We start from the raw sequence: 25112 nt of genomic DNA, 5'->3' as shown, positions 1-25112 counted from the left end.
ACAACCTCTCCATGCAGGCTGGCAGTTGTGCGTAAAGATGCATTTCAGCCACCACTAATCAAACCTCACAAAGAGAAACATTTACAGTGGGTTTAGAAATACATAAAGACTCATTTTTAAATAGTTTTATTCACTGACGAATGCCGTACTACAATGGTTGGTCTAAATGGATGGATTTCTGGATGGTTGGTGAATGGCCACCACGTTCCAACAAGACTGCGACGTCAGCAGGGAGCTAGCGGGTGATGATTTGGGCTAGAATATTGAGATGGAAGGTCCCTTTAGGGTCTCTGAGGGTGTCAAAATGACTTCATCAAGATACATGTGTTCATAACTGGCCATTTTCAGCTATGGTATAAAAAGAAGGATAGTGCCTTCTGAAATACAATGCACTATGCACTATCCCATGCTGCAAAAAAACACCACAGCAAACTGTTTGAAAATGTATTTCTACACCCACTGTAAATGTTTCTCTTTGTGAGGTTTGGTTAGTGGTGGCTAAAATGCAATTTTACACATAACTGCCAGCCTGCATGGAGAGGTTGTCAAGACTCCAAGAGACACCAGCAGCTTCAAATACTTGTTTGCTGCTCAACACTGGCTTTTTTATAGCTGCCCTTTTAATACAATTAACTTGTTTGACAGAAACTTTCCTTAATAAGCCTTTATCTAATCGAGTTCTGCTGTGCTCTAAATCACTCACAAATCTTATGATACTTCAATAATCTGCATTCAGTTTTCACACAATATTAGTTGTTTTCATGCCTTTTGCACAACATTGCACCATTTCATGCTTTTCATCTTCAGAAAGATCTTTCTTCTTCCCTATATTGCATGAGAACTGTGACTTGCTTAATAATGTGGAACAACCTCTAAGTAGGGTTTCCATTTACCTAAGTAGGCCTGGCAAATTATTTTGTCTGAGATTGATACCAGTTATCTAAAAAGACATGGATAAATAAACAAACAAACACTTTCTTAGAAAACTCAAATCTGAATGTTTATTGTACTGAAATCCTACTGATATGTCACTTGCATAATAATTTGGAACACAGTGTAATTGTATCACCAGTTTTACTGAGTATAGAGCATTGAGTGCTGTTTATGTTGTTTATATATTTATGCTTGAAAACAAGCAACACATTTGTTACTGCAGAATTTGCAGTGTTCTTGCAGAATCATGCAGTGTTTTTAATTAAAAAAAATAAAAAAAAAAGTTTTTAATTTGGCTGCTTATTCACCTATGGTATCGATACAGAGGTATTAGATTCTGGTATTGTACCAAAGCCAAAATTGTGGTATCGAGCCAACCCTAGTGTGACCAGAATTAGTTTCATTGTGTTGCAATGATGCAATTTTCTCTCTTTTTTTCCCATCCAGCCAAATAACGGTCACCTGAGTGTGTTTTGTGAATTGATGGGCGTGACGTATCAAGACATGTCTCATTGGCTGTGTCATAAGAAGCTGAAGACAGCAACTGAGACATACATAAAGCCTATCCCCAAACTACAGGCCATAAACGCCCGTGATGCCCTCGCTAAACATATCTACGCCAAACTCTTCAACTGGATCGTGGACCATGTGAACAAAGCGCTGCATTCTACGGTCAAGCAGCACTCATTCATCGGAGTCTTAGACATTTACGGGTGTGTGTTCATACAGACACATATAAACACCTTTTAGAACAGACCATACTGGCTCTAAAAACAGAAGTGAATCATGATGTTTTGCTTTATTTTTCCAGGTTTGAGACTTTTGAAATCAACAGTTTTGAACAGTTCTGTATTAATTATGCCAATGAGAAACTACAGCAACAGTTCAACATGGTGAGACCTCTGACCCACTTCACAACACCATATCTCATAAGTACATGTTTGATTGTTTTTTTTTTTGTTTGTTTGTTTTTTATCGTGATGTATCTCCTCTCCTACCCTCCTGTTGTCTTCCCGTCTTCTCGTGTGAAGCATGTGTTTAAGTTGGAGCAGGAGGAGTATATGAAAGAGCAGATCCCCTGGACTCTCATTGATTTCTATGATAATCAGCCATGTATCAACCTCATTGAGGCCAAGATGGGCGTCCTGGACCTGCTGGACGAAGAATGCAAGGTACATCTTCACAGTCTTATTGTAAATTAAGATCTTTTACTGTGATTGGCTGTATTGAAAAAACCTTTTATGACTTTGTAAATTAAAAAAAAAAAATCAAATATCTGAAAAAAGTTTCAATATATCCATATGCAAATCCAAGGTGATAAGAAATTGACAATTTATCATATTTACAAATTCAACAATTAAGAATTAAACTGAACAAAAATTGTTTTAACAACATGTTTTTAATGTAGAATGTTATAAGATTTTAATAAATGCATATTTGTGATAATCTTTGAGATTAAATACACATTAAGCTTTATCAACAGCATCTGTCAGTTACCGCAGAAAACATTTTTGACTTGAAGAAATTCACTTAATGTACTTTAAAGTCTATGAGGCAACGCAATATACATTAAAACACACTCAGTTTTGAAAGTTGAACATGAGACTGGAGTAATAAAACCCCACTTGTGGTGGTCCCCATCAAAAATGGCCGGCCTTTTAAAAATTGTTTATACTGTAAATCTCTCATTACTCTATATTATCACCAAATATTGGATTCAGTCTTTTTGTCAACTTGTTTTCTTTCAGGAAAAGAAACAGGTTAGGACAGGTTCAGATCAATGAGGCCTGTGATTATTCAGTTTCAAAAAAAAAAAAAAAAAAACGAAACCTGTCCTAATTGAAAGAAAACAAGTTGACAAAAAAGATTGAATCCAATATTTGGTGATAATATAGCATAACGAGTAATTAACAAGCAATTTACAAACAAGGCCGGTCATTTTTGACTGGGAACACAAAAGGTGTTACAGGGTTAATACAATTTAAAATATCTGTTAAAATGTAATTTATTTCTGGGATGGCAAACCTGAATATTCAGCAACCATTAGGGGCCGTTCACACAGAACGCGTTTTTCTATTTCCGTCTTTTGCAGTGTTTTAAGACGGCGTGTCAAGTTAAAAGAATTTTATCTTATACACGCAGCGCTGCTCATCAATGTCAGTTCCAAAGCAGTGGACCAATCAGAAGAACTCGGAGGCGGGGCAAGCATTGCGAGCTTCTGTTTACAATAGCAAGTTGGCGTGGCAACTGTTTATTTGTTTTTTGCCGTTATTGCATCACGTCTCAAAAGCGTGTCTCAAGACCCTGCGCTTTTTTTAAAACCATTCCTGAGCGTTTTAGACGCAAAATGTTCTGTGTGAACGAGCCCTACTCCAGTCTTCAGTGTCAGTGAAATCTGCTGATTTAGTCCTCAAGAAACATTTCTTATTATTATCAATATTGAAAACAGTTTAATGTTTTTTGTTCCAGGATTATTTAATGAAAAGAATGTTCAATAGAAGAGCATTTGTTTGAAGTAGATGTTCTTTGGAACAAAGTCATTAAATTTTTGAACGGTAGTGTACATCACGGTAAAAAAAAAAAAAAAAAAATAGAAACAAGAACTGTGTTGTGTAATTGGAATCCTGTTTGAGACTACTGTTCTTACTTCATATACTGTACAGCCTCTCTTTTTCTCTCTTTCTTTTAGATGCCAAAGGGCTCTGATGACTCCTGGGCACAGAAACTGTATAACACTCATTTGAAGACTTGTGCACTTTTTGAAAAGCCACGGATGTCCAATAAAGCTTTCATTATTCAGCACTTTGCAGATAAGGTACACACACACACGCACACACACACACACACACACACACACTTCACAATCAGGCTGGTTCAGCATTTCTGATAAACTGTGATATACAGTGCTGTATGTGTCATTTCATATATAAATATATGACAAAAGAGAAATTGTATTTCTGTTCCAAAAAACCTACTGAGCTGCCTCACACATACTGCATCGGAAACAGTACGTGTTCATTTCACCATATTAACAGCATTCACACTGCTGGCATAAGCCATGTGCCACTGCGTCCCGGAAACGTCCTAGATGTGACTGAGTGTGGAGTTTGGTGCTGAGCCTTTTTTGGTTGTTTGACACGCTAAACTCAGCAGGAAAATTCATCTATTTATCAACACACTTTTTTGTAATATAGGCTTTTTTGAAGCAATATACAATATAAATAAAACAAATTATTATGTTTTGTCAAGATTCACATACAATAACAAGCAGACAAACACTTTCTGTTTAGTAAACCTGACTTTATCTGGGGAATAATTACCATTTGGATGTTCATGTAATCCACCTCATATAAAATAGATGTCACAATGTTTAAAGTCAACATAAAACAGTTTCACTATTGTAACGTATATTGGAGTGAAACGGCTTCTTGGACAAGAAAAAATATAGAGCGGGACTTGATTTTGTCCATCGGGAATTGATTGGCTCATTGTGGTTTGCTATTGCTGTGATGTCATGTGAGTGACAGGTTGTCCCGCCCTCGTGCCAGTAAACACCTCATCAGAGAAGAGATGAGACTGCAAGATGAAAGTTATTTTGATTGAAAATTACAAGGGCACAAAAATGAATGATGTGCATGGATAAATCATTTATAATGATGCAATATTTGCATAATACAGTGCAAAATTCCATTAAAAAAATAAGAATTGTCAATTTTGATTTAATGATGCCTTTGTAGAAACTTTTGTCAGACAGGCCACAGATGAACTGTACGTGAAACAGGTCTAGCATTTTAAGACATTGTAAGTACACTTCTGTCGTAAAGGATGTTTTAAACAATAGACACTAATAAATATGAATAGATAGTTCTAAAACAAACAAAAAAAAACTTAAGAGAGTATCATTCTGTTAGCTTTGAAACATGCTAATGCCAAAACAACTGAGTCAGGTCTCCTGTGTGCTTCATGTAAGGGGTGCTCAGACGTCTCCACGTGAGCTTCTGATGGCTGCGGATCTGTTTTTAGAAATGGTGTACGATGTCTGTGAGGAAACACTCATGGAGAAGGAGGATGGATATCATAAGCCACATTTAGAGTGTGTGATAGATATTTAATACACACACAGTCAAATCAGGGTTTGAGCATTAGCAGGTGCTTTCTCAAACATCCTCAAGGTTAAATCAGGCTCCACTTAAAGGATTAGTTCACTTTAAAATGAAAATTACCCCAAGCTTTACTCACCCTCAAGCCATCTTAGGTGTATATTATGTCCCATTCACTGCCATTATAAAGCTTGGACATGTCAGGATATTTATTAATATAACTCCGATTTTGTGTTCATATACACCTAGGATGGCTTGAGGGTGAGTAAAGCTTGGGGTGATTTTCATTTTAAAGTGAACTAATCCTTTAATTCTCTAATCAGCATTACTAATATAAATGACACCCTAAATAATATTGTAGCTTTCGTAGACTTTTGTAGCTGTAGAACTCTTTGTAGAACTCTTTGTTCACTTGAGATGTGAAAGCAATCCGACCCAACGGACCAACAAACCAAACGATATCAATATTCATAACGGGAAATGTGTTAAATTAAAAAGCAGTAGTGTCTGATTCTGTGAGTGAGCACATTAGTTACCGTATTTTAAAACCAAAGATCGCCTCTTCATCTTACAATGTTGTGTAATTGCACTTCTCTGTGCAAGAATGCTGTCCCAACGAAGCCTTGATTCCCTCTTTAGCTGCATTATAACATTCATATAGTGTTTGCATGTGTCTCGACACTAGACAGCTCTGGGAAGTCCAGAGAGTATTAATATGAATGTAGTATATAATTTAACAGCGGGAATGACGACTACATTTGTATAGTGTTTGCATGTGTCTCAACAGTTAATAAAGCCACAGTAAGCAAACTTGTCAATCATTTTGATGGATGACGCTGAGAAAACTCTGACCAATAAGAGGACAGTTGTATTCACATGTGACTTGCATAAACACATTTTGGTACGCTTTGTAATGTTGTCTTGTGAAAGCGAACCGAACCAAGAAGAAAATGCAGCTAGTAACAAATTTAGTCCCTGTTTCGGAACAAAACAAACGATCCATAGGTGTGAAAACATCCTTAAGCTGGGTTCACGCTGTATGATTTTGGCTATGATTTGGCCATCTGAGACAAATTTTGTGAATCCTAAAATATTCCTCAGATCCTAGGGCAAAATCGTAGTTTGAATGTTGCGATTAGATGTAGGCCGATATATCGGGCCGATATTTGTCTTTTTTTAATATATCGGCATCGGCCGATATCCGTGTTTAGTAGCGCCGATTTAAAGCCAGGCACGTCCGCGGGCAGCCCTGTGTTATTGGTGCGGTGGAATGTGCTGCTGCTGCATGTGAATTGAAACTTGGAAGATTCAACAACAGTACTGGGAGATAAAGGTAGCCTAAGGCTTAAATTCTGATATTTCAAAGTCCTATGGCCATATATTTACTATATATTACTAGTAAACTATGAAGTGTTGCTTCACTTAGTGAAAGAAACAACGGATAGCATAGAACCGTCGGGAACTGGCATAATGCTACAGCTGGTTGAAGGTTCGCTTACTTGTAGTTAACTTTAAGGACTGTAGTCCAAAACTACCAGCAGCTTGCTTGCTAACATATTAGCCCCAATGTTATAAGTTCTGTTTTATTTTTCCTGTATCGGAGTCGGAGAATTTCACTCTGTGCTTGGGGTGGAGAAGGCGGCAGCTCTCACAAACACTGCAGCGTGATTGAGGGCTATGTTACTCCGACAAATATTGGCAATATTAAGAGGATTTGGCATTTCCAATTAATGTAAGCCTGTTACATTCTTCTAGTCTATTATTATTACTATTAGGTAAGCTACTTTTATTATTAAATTAATATTATAATAAATTTGCCCCGCAATAATTTCACAGCGCATCACTGCATAACTGACGTGCTGTAAGGATAATAAAAGATCAGCTCCTCTTTGAAAATGTTTTAAACATTTTTTAGGTCTATTATACAATGAATTAGACCTATAATTATAATTATTAACAGTCTATAATATTTCCTAACACTGCAGTTATAAATGAAAATTAAGAGCAGCTTTAGGCTAGCTACTTCAAGCACCAACTTTAAAAAACAAACAAAAACAAAAAAAAAAAACAAGCTGTTTTACACGAAATACTATTCTTCTCATTTGTTTCACTATATGTACGGGCAACAAGAGAAATAATGGAATAAATTAAGACAGTTATACCGTTATCAGCATATTATGTTGAAATTCGTCTCTGAGAGAAAATGCTCCGTTAATGCAGCGTCAGGCAGCTCCGTCACTTTTACTTTCACTTTGAATACTGACCGAGGTTAAGCTTTTACCGGCATAACTTTTCCGCAAAGTTTGCACGTTGCTTCTTGTGTGATATCCATTGGTTCCCCTTCTTGGTTGAACCCCCGCGGATTTGTGCTACGCCACTGCGCAGAAGTGTATGCTATGACATTTGTTCGGAAGCATGGTTTGATGCAGATAATAGCCGGGTTTCCATCCAACTTTGCATTAATGAAAATTCAGCTCAAGAACATGCGCATCTGCGTGTGTTTCCATCAACTGTGTAATGCGAAATGGACATCAGCCTGATAAAGTGATGTGTTCCGACCAATGACTCTATATATATATATATATATATATATAATGTCGCACAGTTATTGTCCTCATTAAACCTGTCTAACGTTAACCGTCAAGAATGTCAGAAATCACTAAGAGTTTAGCACTGTCCTTGCATACAAGGCTGTGCAACATGACAAAGTTTTTAATTGATTTTTATTCATAAAGTTGTATTTATTTTATTTAAATGTATGTTGAGCCTAATAACGTAATTAGTGAGACAACATCAAACCACCACTTGAAAACCACTTGCTTTTAGTCGACTAAAATCTAATTTAGTTCAATTGTAATGCATTAAGTAAGCATTTCTCTAACAATACACAGATCCAATACACTGATATACATCTATATTTTCCAATCTGTTTATGTTCACTTAAAGGTGCTCTAAGTTTTTGACTCTACTAAAGCATAAAAATACCATAATATGTTTGCAGATATTTATTAAAAATACTCTTTTCTCTGAAAATCATTGCTACAGCCAGTTACTTTACTTTGAAATTTGCGTTCCGTGTCGGAATGTCTGTTTTTGTTTTGGTCTGTGCAAGACCGCACGTTGCCAGTTTACCCAATAGTATTTCGCCACCCCGGGTTGCCATTTGGCTGAAAACACATGCAGCGAATTGCAGCCATGGAAGCCAGCGAACAAAATGGGTCAGAGATCACAGATTCTACCCGACCTGAAAAGCCTCAGCATCTATCTAAAAATCTCTATGAACAGGAACATATTAAAACGTGATATCAACTTATCATAAATCAATAAATCAACTAATTATCTTATAGTGTGTAAGTCTCCTCGCCTTCCAATGTCAATTGAGCTCGCTCCTGTTGCGTGTCTTCAAACTGGCAACCCGCGAGAGCGTCGAGTCTGAGGAGGATGGGCGGGGGCGGGGCAAACAATATTTTGAATTTGGACTGCAGTACCCATTTCAACCACTAGCTGTCATTCTTACATAGAGCACCTTCAAGACAACCAACTGTACTTTACTCGCCAAAGCGGACGGTTTTTGACCGTTCAAGTGCAAAAAGACACGAAAGAGAGCTCAATTCAGTGCTTGTCAGGGATTAACACACTTATCATTGAGGTACTATTATAGTTTTTGTTTAAAATTTTGATTGGATTTGATTTTTAGTTTTCCTGCTTTCATTGTAATTTTAGTTAAAAATGTTTGTAATTTTTTGTGTTTATGTCTTCTATTATTTGCTTTTAAATGTCTATATAGTTTTTTATTTCTGTTTTAGTTATTTTAGTATGTCAGGTTAAGCTAAAGCTTGGAAGCTAGATATAAAATAAAATAAGTTTACATTTTTTAATATATTTATATAATTTTTTATTTCAGTTAACGTTTATTTCATGTAATGAATTTTTTTATGGTTTTAGGTTTAGTTAACTATAATAACCCTTATACTTGTAAAATATATTGAATAATGTGTCAAATAATGTTCTTAGTCTTTCCTTCCTGTGACAGAAGATACAGTAGTTTACTATTCAAATAGAAATTAAATTAAATACAGTTTATTGTATAAACAAAATAACAATAATGACCAGAAAAAAAATTATAAACCATCTCGAAATACACATGACTCTTATTCTGAAATGTCTGCAGTCTGTGCTGTAGCAGGCTGCTCATTTAAGTTCAGATGAGGGAGATAAAATATGCATTCTTACAACCTTCTAAAACATATTACCTTACATTGTGTAGTAAACATTGTCATAATTCATCAACATTAGCTTATAAGCAATCGCTTGGCATAAATGTGCGCTATTGATTAATTGCGAAGCAGTCTGAAGTGCTGCTGGGCGAGCCTGTAGAACGCGCAACAGCACCGTGTTTTCCCGCGGTTAGGTCAGCACGTTACACCTCAAATGTGTGCATCTTCCACACAGGACAGCAGTCCTGACTGGATATCTTCCCAAATTGTCGAAAATTATGACACAAATTATTCGTCAACGAAATTAACACTGCAACAAAATGGAGTGCATTAAACATCACATTATGTCAGGGTTTCCTAAACTGGGTTTGTGAAGGAAGTGTAAAAATATAAAAATAAACATTTATTCAAAATATGAATAAATAATATAATAGTATCTCAGTTATACTAAAATAAAGCTGTGTGTGAAACCTTATCGTAAAGCGGTACCAAAATCTTTCAATCTAAAGACTAATCAAAAATTCGAGAAGAATGGGAATGTAAAAATTTCAATTTGCTCTTTGTTATTATACTGCTGTCTAGGAAAAAAACAGAAACTATATTCAGAGACTCGTTCATGGATTTTCTTCCCTATATGATGAGCTCTAATGTCTTTCTGTGTCTGTCAGGTGGAGTATCAGTGTGATGGTTTTCTGGAGAAGAATAAAGATACAGTGAATGAGGAGCAGATACATGTTCTAAAAGCCAGTAAGGTAAGTGAATACTATTTCTCTAAAAGATCACTTATTGAATTACTACATCAGAAGGCCTTCTATTAGCTTGTGAACTAGGGCTGTAATGTTTTGGTAAAAATGGCCAGGAAGTGTCAAATTGTCTCTGTAATGTACCTATTTATAAACCCGAAACTGAGAGGTTTTGGTTATTGCCTGTATAGTGAGAAAAAAACCAGCCTTAAAATCAGTGTTAGCTGTAGCCAGGGTGTTTTCATCCAAGATTTTTTACATTAAATGAGGCCTAAAGTGTGAGAAGGTCAATGGAACGGTGCCATCTGCTGGTAAAGGAGCATTAGTGCAGTCCATTGTCACAGTTCCAACATGATATTTACACAGCTCAAGGAGTAAATGTTCATATTTCTAGTTCTTTGGATCCTTACATATCCTTGTCCTGTCTTAGTTCACTATGTTACAGTGTCTTGAGTCACAGTATCGAAAGATTAGAGCTGTTTTTAAGCCCTAAAAGTGAGCTTTTGCATGACTCAGCAGCTCTGACTGCTCTAATGTGACCGGTTCAGACAGAACGCTAGTGCATACCTGCTCGTGTTATGAAGTCAAACCTCCCATCAGTTGTGCCTTCAGGGTCTGGGGTGTGTTCTGTGGATTTTTCAGGAAGGTATTCAAACATATTTGGTAATCGAGAGACAGGCTCTCTGAAGGAAAGGCTCTGTATACAGTATCAGAGTTTCCAAAACGTATGGCTCGAATCAAATCAGCTTGTAATACCATAGCATTTTATTATAAACCATGGTACTGAATTATTTCCCAGCTAACAAAAATGTTCTAAGAAACATTCCCATTAAGTAAAAAAAAAAAAAAAAAAAACACAAACGTTATTTCTTAAAGTTCTCTTAAAGGGATAGTTCACTCTAAAATGACAATTTTTATCATCATTTTTTTATCAATCATGGTATTTTTTTTTATACCGACTATACATTTTTCTAGTTATGCTTAGCTCTAACATATTTCATGGGCTTGATTTTGATTTGTCAGTGAAATCTCTACAAAATGGCTTTACATTTTTTTTTTTTAAATCCTTATCTAGTAATAGGGAAAATAACTTGTAAACAACTTAAAACATTAACTGGCCAATTTCATATTTACCATAATACTTTAGTTTTTACTCAAATGTTTTGATTTAGAAAATGTAAGTGAACTTTAAGTGCCTTTTGATTCTATGATTCTGTAAAATCAAATCATTTTCAGCTGTATCTGGGGGTTTCTGAATGCTCTCTAACGCTTTTTCTCCTCAGCGTGAGGCAGTAAATGTGTGCGGTAAGAGCAAACACATGCCGTACTAATCCAAACTGCCTGGGAATAATATTAATGCCTTAAACTGAAATTGACAGAATTATTCTTTAAGTCAAGTATTATTTAAAATTAACAATATCAGTAATAGGCTCGGCTCTCTGGTGCTTATCCAGATCAGTCTGTTAGTGGTTAATCCAAATCCTTCACTTCACATGTTACACAGGTCACCTGTTTTTACCATATTCATTTTTACTTCACATTCATATCATTAATCATCTATTCATATCATCATGTGTGTGTTTGCTTACTTCATCTATGTACACATTTATATTTTCTTATAAATTAGAAATAAAGCCAGACATCAGCTAAAAATCCTTAAAACTTCTGAAAATTTTCAATTAGTATTCATTCATTGTGTCTATCATTTGATTGAATTGATTCGTCAAGACGAAATTTGATGTTGGCTTGACAAAACCTTATTGCTTTTTTTCCTCAAGGGATATATTAGGGCTGTCAAAAATAATGTTAATTTCAGTGATTAAATTAAGCAATTTTTCTTACTTATTGAGAAAATTAATGCAAAAAAATTAACTTAGTCGGGAAAAATGAACTGACAGCTCTCATTCAAACATAGAGAGCTGATATTGACAGAGATATAAACATCACTACTACTCTATACAACACCCTATATTAAAGGTGACCTATAATGCCCCTTTTTACAAGATGTAATATAAGTCTTAGGTGTCCCCAGAATGTGTCTGTGAAGTTTCAGCTCATAATACCCCATGGATTTTTTATTATACCATGTTTTAACTGCCTATTTTTGGGTGGGAAAAAAAAATGCGCTGATTTGGTGTGTGTACCTTTAAATGCAAATGAGCTTGTACTCCCCACCCCAAGCTTGCGATTCCAATACACTGAGGCATAAACAATACAGGAGAAGCTCAGCAGTTATAACTCTCAAAATGGATCATTACAAACTGTCCGCGATGCAGCATATCAGATCACGTAGGTATGGCATGTATTTTGTGGATGTTTGCTAACATTCGATTCTGAATGAGTTGGATAGCATGCTGCACGGCTAACGTGAAGACATTCAAGTGTGTTTGATCAGGGTTGTAGCTAAACTATGCAGGACAACTGCGCTCCAGGACCAGTGTTACTGGCACACTGTTGTCGCTTGCGAAAACAAAATGGCGGCGCCGTGGGTGGAAACATACAGATTCAGGGGGCATTAATATTATTATAAGATCCCCTTCCTACGTCACAAGGGTAGCGAAATCTGAGCGGCTTGTATTTTCACATGCTTGCAGAGAAATGCTTACCAAAACAAAGTTACTAGGTTGTCCTTTTTCAAGTTTTCTGGGTTGGTAGATGCACTGGGGACCCGATTATAGCACTTAAACACAGAAAAAGTCAGATTTTCATGATATGTCCCCTTTAAATGCAACTAAATTTGACGTTTATTATGAGTTTATGCGAACATTGTTTTAAGTTCACTTAAAAGTAAAAAAAAAAAAAAATGCCATTAAACAAATATTTAAAATATACCATCTTCGTGTTGTTTTTACATTAATTTGGAGATTCAGTGTGAAAATCTGTATTACAATATAAAATGTTACAAATATTAATGTTAAGTGTGGTTAATCAATTATAGAAAAAAGTGTCATTAATTAGTGAATTTTTTTTTTTAATCAATTGACAGCACTAACAGAAATATGTTATCTGAAGTGAGTCCAAACCTCCTTGACCTTCTTTTTTACATGGATCACGAAAAGAGAAATTTAGAATGATAGGCCTACTTAGTATTTCTTTGTCAAGCCAACATAACGTAATGGTTCAGAGCTGGTGTCTGAGCTGCTTTTGCTGTTCAGCTAGTAAACTATATACATCTGCCTGATGTATCTGTATTTTCTGCATTTGTTAATTCTGTTTCTATTTTCTCATCATTGTGTCATGTTGTCTATGTGCTGTTTGTGAACATGACAACCTGTACCCCTGCAGAAGGTAAAATTTAGCATATACATGCTGTCTCTTTAGCTCTCTATCTCTCTAAAATCACTGCTGTCTAGTAGATACAAAAATTAAGATTGGATGGTTTGGAAGTTTGTGCGTAAGAGAGGTGTGTGTGTGTGTGTGTGTGTGTCAGCATGTTCAATCTGCTGCTTTCTGCTGTGCAGGGCACAATCTCAGTACTGCATTGAAAAAAAAGTCTTTTTTTCATAGTCTTCATAGTCTTTTGTCAGACTATGAGGGCATGTTGCCGCAGAAGAACATTTTTTGGCATTTTAAAGTTAAATTCATCAATTTTGTGTACTTGGAGCGTGAAATTAAGAGCTGTCCAGTGACCAAAAACTCTTTGCATTTAAAGTGGACTGAAGCCTCTTTTTAGTTGTGATAGTGGAGGCCAAACAATTTGAATATAATGATGATAATGATATTCACAGCCTTTTAATTTGTTTGACTGATGCTTTGCCAAAGCAATGGCTCAAAACACAACATTAGAGTTCTTTTATGTTATGATAAGTGTAAAATATTTTTGGTTCATTCAGGCTGCCACAATCAAGGTAATTAAAGGGATAGTTCACCCAAAAATGGAAAATTCTGTCATTAACTCACCATCATTTTGTTCCAAATCTGTAGGAGTTTCTTTCTTCTGTTGAACACAAAAGAAGATATTTTGAAGAATGTTGGTAACCAAACAACTGATGGACCCCACTGACTTACATAGTACTTTTTTGAATACTATGGAAGTCAGTGGGGCCTATCAACTGTTTGGTTAACCATATTCTTCACTCTACCTTCTTTTGTGTTCAGCAGAAGAAAGGATTTCTTACAGGTTTGAAACAAATTGAGGTTGAGTTAATGATGACAGAATTTTTATTTTTGGGTGAACTATCCCTTTAATGGGAAAAAAAAAATAAAAAAATAACAACATCCAGGTTTAGAACAATAATAAATAATTGCAGAATTTTCATTCTTGGGTGAACTGTGCTTTTAAAATGCAACATCCAAAGAAATCCATATGTACTATATATAGACTAAAAAAAGTAAAAACATTAGAACACAGAGCTGGAGTTTGTTTGTTTGCTGTGTGGGGACTTGATGTTTAAATTGTTGGTCCCATAAGGACTCTTATTCTGCTTAGGCTGCATGCTGCTTAGTACCAGCCCTAGTGTTGCTCAGAACGCAAACTCTTAGCGATCAATGTAAACGAGACCCTAGGGACATTATCAAAGTACATGGCCCTTTCTGTTCATTAATATATATATGTATAATGATTTGCTTGTCTTGACGTGCATAATTGTTAATTATGCTTTGCTTACTTTGGAGTTGTTCTGGATTTTAAAAAAAGTGATACTTTGAATGTACAGATTTAGGTCAGTTGACAAAGGCTACGACGCACTGCTAGGTTTTGGGAGTGACAAATGCTCAAGTGTCTCAAGCCTATACAAAAGCATGAATGCTAACCGTTTAACACAATTTGGTTAAAGGGATAGTTCACCCAAAACTGAAAATTACCCCCTGATTTACTCACCCTCAAGCCATCGTAGGTGTATATGATTTTTTTCTTTCAAATGAATACAATCAGACTTGTATCAAATAATGTCCTGGCTCTTCCAAGCTTTATAATGGCAGTGAATAGAGGATGAGGTTTTGAAGCCCAAAAAAGTGCAACCACCCATCATAAAAGATAACCACATGGCTATTTTTCTTACACAAACGCATCGCTTCGCTTCAGAAGGCCTTTTTTTTTAAACCCCTGGAGTCGTGTGGATATCTTTTATGAAGGATGTTTGCACTTTTTTGGGCTTCAAAATCTCATCCTCTATTTACTGCCTTTATAAAGCTTGGAAGAGCCAGGACATATAATATAACTTTAATATAACTTAATAAATTTAATATAACTCCGATTGTATTCGTCTGAAAGAAGAAAGTCATATACACCTAGGATGGCTTGAGGGTGAGTTAATCATGGGGTAATTTGTATTTTTGGGTGAACTAACCCTTTAAGAATTCGAATTTAACTACCTGAAGTTTTCAGGAGTGAATTCTCTTTTATAAAGTGCATAGTTCCCGTCCTTGATTATGATTGGCTGAGCCACGTTCAAAACAGGTTGTAAAATACTCCTGTGGCATCATTACATCAGTATTACTGTTGTTGTGTATTTATTTTATGAAACCTTGCCAAGAAAATGTAGTAACCATTTTATAAAAGCAATAAGTTCTGTAAAGCCATGGTTTACAGTGATTTTAGAACAGCTAAACATGGGTTTTAGGCACTCTGCTCTATGTTGACCTAATAACTCCCCTTAGCTGTTCTGAAATCCTTGTAAACTACAGCTTTTTGGGGCTTATTCCTTTAAAAGAATCTGGTTGTGATGTCCGGAAATAACTAAACGGTGTACAGAACAGGATTAAGCACATATAAAATATAAAAACATATAAAATTGAATTTAATTAAATTTTTAAAGCGCTAATGACAATTTTTTAATAAGATCATTGCTTCATTTCTAAGTCAAAAAGTGCCTCTGACTAAGGATGGCAAAGTATCTGACCACCCTCTGCCCCACATGGCTTGTGTTAAGTCTGTCTTGGCTGTAATTCCCAGTTTGACCTGCTGGTGGAGCTGTTCCAGGATGAGGAGAAAGCAACGAGTCCAACTGGTGCTGCTCTTACCACTGGAGGACGCACTCGCCTCAGTGTCAAACCAGACAAGAGCAAAGCCGGCCAAGCCAGCAAAGAACACAAGAAGACAGTCGGACTGCAGGTAGAAGCCAGCTCTTTTATTAAATATCTACATGAATTGTATATTTGTGTTATATAAATTGGAAAGCAGTGACAGTGAATGAGATTGAAAATACTGTAAGAATTTGATTTAATATTTACTTCTCTCTCTGTAGTTCCGTAACTCTCTGCACCTGCTGATGGAGACGCTGAATGCGACTACGCCTCATTACGTTCGCTGCATCAAACCCAACGATTACAAATTTGCCTTCACGTCAGTTTTTCTTGTTTTTCATGTTTGTTTGTTTTTTCTCTCTCTCTGAGAATAAATATACTGTGATCATAATTTGAGATTCACTGATCTTTTGGAATAAATTGTCAGCTTTCTAATATTTAGACTAAAGAGGCGTTCACAACAACAGAGAGCATAAAAGGGTGGAAGTCATTAACGTTAGCATATAGCTAAGCTTTCTTAACATACAGTTGTTATTGACATTATTTAAATTGGTAATTATTTAAAAAAGTTCTTATAATTAATTTAATAATAATGTGCAACTAAATTTAATATTCAAAGTTGTTAAAATCATTAATTAGTTAAAGAAAAAAAAAAATGTCAATAAAGAATTGCCTTAGAACAGTGGTTGTCAACCTGGGGGGCGCTGCCCACTAGGGGTCCTCAGCAAATTGCAAGTGGGCCTCAGGATGACATAAAAGTATTTAAAGGCGCAATGTGTAAATTTTAGGAGGATCTATTGACAGATATGCAATATTATACACATAACTATGTTTTCAGTGGTCTATAAAGACCTTACATAATGAACCGTTAAATTTTTATTACCTTAGAATGAGCAATTTCTATCTACATACACCGCGGGTCCCCTTACAAGTTAAGTCGCCATTTTACGCCGGCATGTTTCTACAGTAGCCCTAAATGGACAAACTGCTCTGCAGAGCACATTTGCTTGGCTAGCTACTCTCTGCTGTCTCAGACGATGACGTTTGTCGTGTGTTGGCCATCGTAGCTTCTCCATATTGCAATTCGCAACCTTACCACTAGATGCCCCTAAAATTTACACACTGCATCTTTAAATTAACAAGTTATTATTAATACATTAATTTAATCTAAATTAAAATTCTAAAAATAAACATAAAATCAAAATGTAACCTTTTTTTCCCTCAATAAATGTTTTTATTGAAGATATAATAAAACAGTTCTATACTGTTCTGGAATACAGAACAAAATGTAATCACAAAATGGATTGTTGTTAAATCATTTTATATGTTGAATTAACCAACAGCAGATATATTAATTCAATACATCAATAAAAAAGTTTGAAAACCAGCCTCTTTGTCACAATCACAGCAGAAGTACTGGAAATATCTTAGCGAATTTGGAGGGAGGCCTTTGAATATTTTGTTGGACAACGGAGGCCTACGAGACAAAAAAGTTGAGAACCACTGCCTTAGAATCGGATTGTTATTCTCAGAATCAGAATCGAGAGATGCATAAAGATTCCCAACCCTACTAAATATGCTTTGTCCGGCACCTTATACTGCAGCTTTAATATAGGTTAAATTTTTCATGTCATTTCTGTGCTACCCGCAGCACTAAACAGAACTGCAAAAAGTAGCATAATTTCACTACACATCGAGCGTGTGCCAATCATGCCCCAAAAAGCTGTCTAGGTAGGCAGCTCACTAGTTTAGACAATATGTAGCCTTAATATTTTTTCATCATGAGATTTCATTCTAAATATCTATTTGAACTGTGTTTATATCAGTAGATTTTGCAGAATTGATGGTGATGCTAGGCTGATATCTGATTTCTGTCATTACCAGGTTTGACCCCAAGAGGGCAGTGCAGCAACTGCGTGCATGTGGAGTTTTGGAAACAATCCGCATCTCTGCAGCTGGTTTCCCGTCTAGGTACAGTGAAGATCTATACATTACCATACTGAACTCTCTTTTGTCAAACACCTCCTGACTGTATATTTGTGTTTGCATGACTCCTTTTGTTTGTCAGGTGGACGTATCAAGAGTTCTTTAGCAGGTATCGTGTCCTGATGAAACAAAAAGATGTTTTGACGGACAGGAAGATGACCTGTAAGAACGTTCTGGAGAAACTTGTGCAGGTACAAGAAGACAATTCAGCTCATAAAACCATATTGACACTCAGTGTGGACTTTTGACCTGATTAAAAAAACACTCAAAACCATAGCAAGAATGCCCCGAGAACCACCCAGAATAACAGAAAATGGCACCACTCACATTTCCTACAGAAAATTTTGTTGAAAGTAAAGTTTAACATATAAATGAAGAGTCCATTAATTCTCTCTTTTTTTTTTTTGTCCTTCCAATAGGATCAAGATAAATACCAGTTTGGCAAGACCAAGATCTTTTTCCGAGCGGGGCAGGTTGCGTACCTGGAGAAATTGCGAGCAGATAAGCTGCGTGCTGCCTGCATCCGCATCCAGAAGACCATCCGCTGCTGGCTGGCGCGCAAGAAGTACCTGCGCATGAAACATGCTGCCACAACCATCCAGAGATACGTCCGTGGATACCAGGCCCGCTGGTGAGGGGGAGGGGACTAATCTCATAGTGGCCGTGGCCAGACTAAATTTATGAAAAGCAGAATCATTTAAAATAAGATGTCAGGGAGCTTATAGAATGCAAGAGTGCCCATCCACTTCGACCAGGAAGATGGTTCTGGAAGTTTTCCATTCATTTTTCCCATAGGGATTTAAAAAAAAATGTTAGCGTTATAAGCTATGAACCAAACCAGCCAGCTACGATGTGAATCACAACATTACAAATTTTGATACGAAACAAAAAAGTATTTGAAAATCAAACAAGAAGACAAAGGTACAAGACTGTGTACTTAATGGTTTTAATGATAGAAAGAACAAAATCCCATGAAGCATTGCGCATGACGTAATCGTAATCTAATCACATTCATCATAATTAAAATTATGATATATAAAAGTATTGATTTAAAGTTGTTTATTTATATAGAGAAATTACATATCTTACATTTATTGCAAAATATGCATATATTTACAAATATTTAAGTAGCATATGGAGACATTCACGGTGCTTCATGGGAGTGGGCGTTCGCTGCAGAGATCTTTTTGGTTTAGTTTTCTCACCGCGACTCTGATTGGTGGAATTTTCTTCAGAATTATAGGTAATGTAGTTCTTCACCATTCTTTGAAAAATAGGTTGAAATAATGTGAACTGATGGATTCAACAAAAGCATATATCATCAATTTACAACCTTGGAGCTTACAGTATATCTGTCTTCAAGGGTTTATAAGTTATTGTTAAAACTCACTTTCCCTATGGAGAAAATGAACAGAATTTTTACTTCTGGAACCCGACTATTGCACTCTATATTGTTTTTTTAGTATTTAAGTAAGGGAGGTGTGCATGTATTAACCTCTAAGTTGTTCTTCCTGACCCACAGTCTTGCAAAATTCCTGCGTCGCACACGTGCTGCTATCATCATTCAGAAGTACCAGCGCATGTATGTCCAGAGAAAATGTTACAAACGCAAGCAGGCTGCTGCTCTGGTCATGCAGTGCATCCTCAGGGCATACATGGCCAGACAACTGTACAAAGCGGTGAGGAGGAAACCAGACATACTAATACACTCACAGCGTTCTTTAATATATTTGCCTCAGTCACAAACACTGCTAACAATACACTAGGGCTGTCAAAATGGCTGAAAACTAAATTCAATTTTTATACATAAATATTACTAATATTTGAATTATGTTAAAATTTAAAAGCCATAATTTAAGTTAGAGGGAAAAAAGCTTTTGGCTTGTCTCCTTAGGCCACAAGATGGTGCAATGAGCAAACTGTTAATGCATTGCATTAAAATGTTTATTCAAAGCAATAAAATAATATGACTGTAAAAAAAAAAAAAAAAGTGCATAACGTTTAAACTAAGTTTATAATAATATAATTATAATTTCGGAAATTGCATAAACAATTATGAACAAAAAAACAGCATGTATTTATGCCTAGTTTAATACAAAGCGAAGCACAGAGTACTTATTTACTTACTTTTTTACTTTTACTTTTTTTTTTTTTTTACTTATTTACTTTTAAAAACATGAGAAGCCATGATATGGAAAAAAAACTTAGTCTCAAAACATGTTTTTGAAATGTTAGCTACTTTTAAAGGTGCAATAGGTGATTCTCTACAGAAAAAAAAAAAAATGTTATACTGGTTGAAAGTCTCATATCCTGATAGCAGTCATTATGTTAAACGGTCTAATTGTATTTTTATAAATATATATCGTCTGTGGAAGTCATAGGACCATAAAATCCAATCTTTGGGCCCTATTTGAACAATCTAAGCACATGGTCTAAAGCACACGGCGCAAGTGCTCTTAGGGCGTGTCCGAATCTACTTTTGCTAGTTTAACGATGGAAAAAATGGTCTGCGTGACCGGCGCATGGTCTAAAAGGGTTGTCCCTATTTTCTTATTGAGTAATGGATGTGTTTTGAGCGTAACGTGCAATAAACCAGTCAGAGCCTCATCTTCCATTCTTTTTAAAAGCCAGTTGCACTTGCGCCATGGCGGATTCACTATTTACATGGCGAAATTTGCAAGCGTAAAAACTGAATACTTCTCTAGTGAGGAAACGGATCTGCTGGTGCGCAAGGTTAAAGCGCACGAGCAGACCATCTATGGGCAAAGCCGGATTCCACCAAAGCATTTTTATCTTTATGCACACAATAATAATCTTTTACATTGTATACTTTTATTTTTTATATTTGGCATGTTTGTGTGCTGCTGCGCGTCCCTGTGTGTGTAATAAGCAGAGTGTACACACGTTGTGCTCCCGCCTATAGGCGCATATTACTAACACACTCTTTAAATAACAAAAAATAAATAAATATTGCGCATTTGACTTTAGACCAGGTTTCAGTTGGTCAATGGTGCAGTCTATTTCAGTTGCCTCAAAGTAGCAACACACCAACAACGCGCCTGAACACACCTCATTTTCAGACCAGCACGCCCATGAGTGCACAAATGGGCGCAAATGCATTTGCTATTTAAACAGCGTGGCACAGGACGTGAAAATGATAACTGCGTCAGGCTGAAACTAGCAAAAAACACTTGCGTCGTGCCTGGTGCCGCATTGAGCCAGGTGTATGACAGGGCCCTTTATATTCGGTCCGAATGAAATAATACGATGTCCTACCTGCCTGTCAGCGTATGTTTTTACATTCCTTCAGATTACAGACAGACGTCGGTCATGGAGCACTGCAAACAAACAGCAGCCACCTTTTACAGTTCCTACCGAATCAAAACAACGTGGTTATGCTGCGTTCACGCCACAACTAACATAATTAAGAAATGGCAACCCGTAACATTCTAACCAGAGCTGTTCAGTCAGACTCGGAATTATGCGTTTCCATGTCAACAGTATCAACACCGAATTTAATCTGCAGCAGTCAGGTACAAGCTCTCTAAGTTGTTTACATTCATTATTATTGTAATGCTATGTGCTTTGAGACATGAGTTAGTTTTTATCGCCGTCTCTTGTGACGCTTTGATGAGAGCAGCTGTGTGTGTGCGCTTTCATGTGTTTTGGAGGAGGAGTGGCTTTGGACGGTGATTTGAAGAGAGGGTGGAAGTCAAGTCAAGTCACCTTTATTTATATAGCGCTTTTTACAATGTAGATTGTGTCAAAGCAGCTTTACATTGATAACTGGTACATTGTTTGGCTGCACAGCAGCTCTTAAAGAATAGTGTCAATGCAGGCAGATCAAAAGCACTGTTGAATATCAAAATGTCAAGTCAAGTGTCCCCAACTAAGCAAGCCAGAGGCGACAGCGGCAAGGAACCCAAACTCCATCAGGTGACATCAGGTGGCAGACAAGTGGCAAATTGGTGGAATCATATGCTTTCAATGCTAGCAGGCTAACGTTAGCATTTCCTAGATCACCTACTGCACCTTTAACCTTACATGGCTTTCTAAAACATGCGGATCTCTTGTGCGAGACGCAAATGCAATGGTCAAAGATGTCCGTCTAGCGCACAATGGAAAAGCAGCGCAGAAAATGTGTTATGTGTGAGCGGCTTGGTTGTGGTTTTGACATAACCTAGATATTCTCCACATTGAGCTTCTCTATTTCTGCAGTGTTTTGAATGGACAACACAGCAGCGCCACTTCTGGTGAGCTCAAATGGATAGGCTAACAAAAACATTAAAACGCAACAATGACTTTCACATCATTGTCTGTTCTCATGCGCCATTGATAAGGCTGCCTGATGCACACCTAAAATTCAAATGCACAGTTTTTGCATTGGAATGTGGATTTTTATTTTAAATTTGACTAATATTCTATATTTAAATTTTAATTTGACAGCCCTAGAGTACACTCCTAACTCTTCTTTTCTCAATATTGCACTTTTATTTACATGCACCTTTGCATTTGTAATTTAGTTTTGTTATTGCTGTAACATTTAAACAGGCTTGGTTATGTACTGACATTCATCAGGGTAACATATGATGCTGGCAGGTTGGTTTATAATTAACACACTAGAAACCAGTAAATTATTTCAGGCATTGGACACATGACCAGTGGAAGCTGTTAACTACACCCCTAGGGAACTGAATGGGGTTAAAGGTGCAGTCAGAGTGGTTTAAACAGAAAGCAGTGTTTCTAAGTGACTGATTCTAAAATACATTTCAATTTACATTACTGCTCAAAAGTTTGGGGTCAGTAAGTTTTTGCAGCTTAATATTTTTGTAGACCAATTACAACAGACTGAGGCCGGCTGACCAATCAGAGCAGGCTGTGCTTTTCGGAAGGCAGGTTTTAAAGAAACCAAAACTAAAACAGAGCGTTCAGACAGAGGGTGAAAAATAGGTGCTGCAACAAAGTAAATTATAAGAAAAATGAGTTTTTAGAACATTAAATGACGTAAACGTAGTAGACCCCTGAAAACAAAATTCTGAACCTGTAATTGAGCATAATATAGGACCCATTTAATGTGGTTGTCTCCACTCTTGACTATTAGGTTGCGAAGAGCACCTTCCAGTAAAAAAAAAAAAAAAAAAAGTAAATTTGTTCTGAGATCTTTCCTACAAATTCTTTATGTTCCATCTAGTGTTTTGCTGGCTTGCTAGTCACTGGTTGGAGTTTTTGAAGTCTCTAGAAGAGGATGAAGTAGCACAGTGTTGTGATGACCTCATGTCTCCTTAGCAGTGTGTTTGGCCATGTGATCTCACAGGCAGCAGGTTGTTCCAGTGTAGGGACTGTCCCACTGATGGACCACAGCAGCTGCGGCTGTATTATTACTGACTGTCTCTCACTCCTCTATTTTCCTGCCATCAGAGCTCTGTTGATCAGCAGTGGATTATCGAGGCAGGATGTGTAATATCTGCAAATTAAAAAGACAGAAGGTGTGAGAGAGAAAAGCTATTAGAGAACATTTCACTGCGCCGTCACTGGAATGATCGCTATTACTTTCCATTATTTCCATTTATATATTTGTTTTGTTTTTTCCTGCTAATCATGTGTTGCTGTGTGTTTGTTTAGCTTCTGCGTGAGCATAAGGCCATCATCATTCAAAAGATGGTCCGTGGCTGGTTGGCGCGGCAGTGGTACAAGCGATCGCTCAGAGCCATCGTGTACCTGCAGTGCTGCATCCGCCGCATGCGAGCCAAGCGGGAACTCAAGAAACTCAAGATCGAGGCACGCTCGGTCGAACACTTCAAGAAACTCAACATCGGCATGGAGAACAAGATCATGCAGTTGCAGCGCAGGATAGATGAACAGGTACCACACTTCACACTGAGATGCTGTGGCTTATTGTGCCTCATTCAGTAGATCAGTTAATATGATTCCTGAGTAGCAAAACAAAATTAACTCTTTTGTCTGTTCAGCTTAAAACTCTGGAGGGTTTTCTAAAGTCAATATGAAATCTTAATGCTCGTTCCTGGTCTTCTTGTGCATCAGTGCACTTTATTCCGTAAAAAAAGTTTGTCATCATAATCTTTCATAAAATGTAATAGCTTGTTCTGCCCATGAAACAACTTTCGCCCTCTTACTTTTTTAGCTTCCTTCCATCCAACCAGCTGTCATGTAGACACTTTTATTCTGTGAATCATAATTCAGTCACAAAAACATCAGGTTATGGAAGAAAACTGGGTTACAAGCATGCTTTCATATTGACTAAGATGTCAGTGTTAATTTGATTCTTGCTGCTTTTAGTTCCTTTAAAATAAGTCATAGTGTGTAAACTGGGTATGATCACATCATTTAGATCTGGGCTTCCCTGTGCAGAATTGTTGTCTAAGTTTAGCTGTTTATGTAGCTGTCAGTGTAATGTACTGATTCTAATGTCACTTAGAAAGTTTATCATCATAAAGATGAAAAAGTGCAATATAGGTTCAATGTCAGATTGAAGGTTTTATACAGTGGAGTTTAAAAGTCTTAATCAATGTTGAAAGGGAATTTTAATGGGACATTGGGTTCCGTATTCTTTTTAAAGTTAGAAAGAAACATGACAAAACAAAAAGAATGCAAAACAAAACAATGTTATGATCTAAAATGAGTAAGAGATAAAATTACTCTAAATTAAAAAATAAAAATTCCCAAAAAATACTTAATTAAATACAATTAATTGATGTTCTGTTTTGGTTTCACTCTAGAACAAGGACAACCGTGCTCTCAGCGAGCGTTTGAATGGTCTAGAGATCAGCCATGCTGCAGAGTCTGAGCGTCTGCGTGTGGAAGTCACCCGTCTGCGAGGAGCAGAAGAGGATGCCAAAAACAACGCTAACAAAGTTACAACTCTTCTGGAGGAGCTGGAGCGGCTGCGCAAAGACCTGAAGAACACCCAGAAGGAAAAGAAAGCCATCGAGGAATGGGCAAAAACCTACCAGGACGAGATGGAACAGGTGCTGCTGGTTCACTTTTGTATTTTTGTGCAGCTGTGATGTGCCTGCACTGGTGCGGTCTTCAAAGCGCTTTTCAAAAAACTGAGGGTCATTCACTTAGCAAATCAGTTCATTTGTGTCATTAATTTCAATGAACTGAAAACGAACTGATTCATTGATGCAATGAGTCATTACCCAGTCCTG

The 25112-nt window shown here is 36.7% G+C and overlaps 1 protein-coding gene across 1 annotated transcript in view; it reads left to right on the top strand.

Annotated features, from left to right (window-relative positions):
* Positions 1-25112, top strand: part of myo5aa (myosin VAa) — a 96517-nt gene that overhangs the window by 44727 nt on the left and 26678 nt on the right. The window contains exons 10-22 of the mRNA XM_051870535.1: positions 1381-1646; positions 1745-1826; positions 1965-2105; positions 3623-3748; positions 9919-10002; positions 15887-16045; positions 16179-16276; positions 17842-17928; positions 18026-18134; positions 18363-18574; positions 19466-19622; positions 23566-23805; positions 24681-24929. Coding sequence (XP_051726495.1) covers positions 1381-1646; positions 1745-1826; positions 1965-2105; positions 3623-3748; positions 9919-10002; positions 15887-16045; positions 16179-16276; positions 17842-17928; positions 18026-18134; positions 18363-18574; positions 19466-19622; positions 23566-23805; positions 24681-24929 — 2010 coding nt within the window. The remainder of the gene's footprint in view (positions 1-1380; positions 1647-1744; positions 1827-1964; positions 2106-3622; positions 3749-9918; positions 10003-15886; positions 16046-16178; positions 16277-17841; positions 17929-18025; positions 18135-18362; positions 18575-19465; positions 19623-23565; positions 23806-24680; positions 24930-25112) is intronic.

The sequence above is a fragment of the Ctenopharyngodon idella genome, chromosome 18, assembly GCF_019924925.1.
Source record: "Ctenopharyngodon idella isolate HZGC_01 chromosome 18, HZGC01, whole genome shotgun sequence".
In the NCBI taxonomy this organism is placed as follows: domain Eukaryota; kingdom Metazoa; phylum Chordata; class Actinopteri; order Cypriniformes; family Xenocyprididae; genus Ctenopharyngodon; species Ctenopharyngodon idella.
The sequence above is the reverse complement of the archived record's forward strand: the minus strand, read 5'-3'. Positions and strand labels throughout refer to the sequence as shown.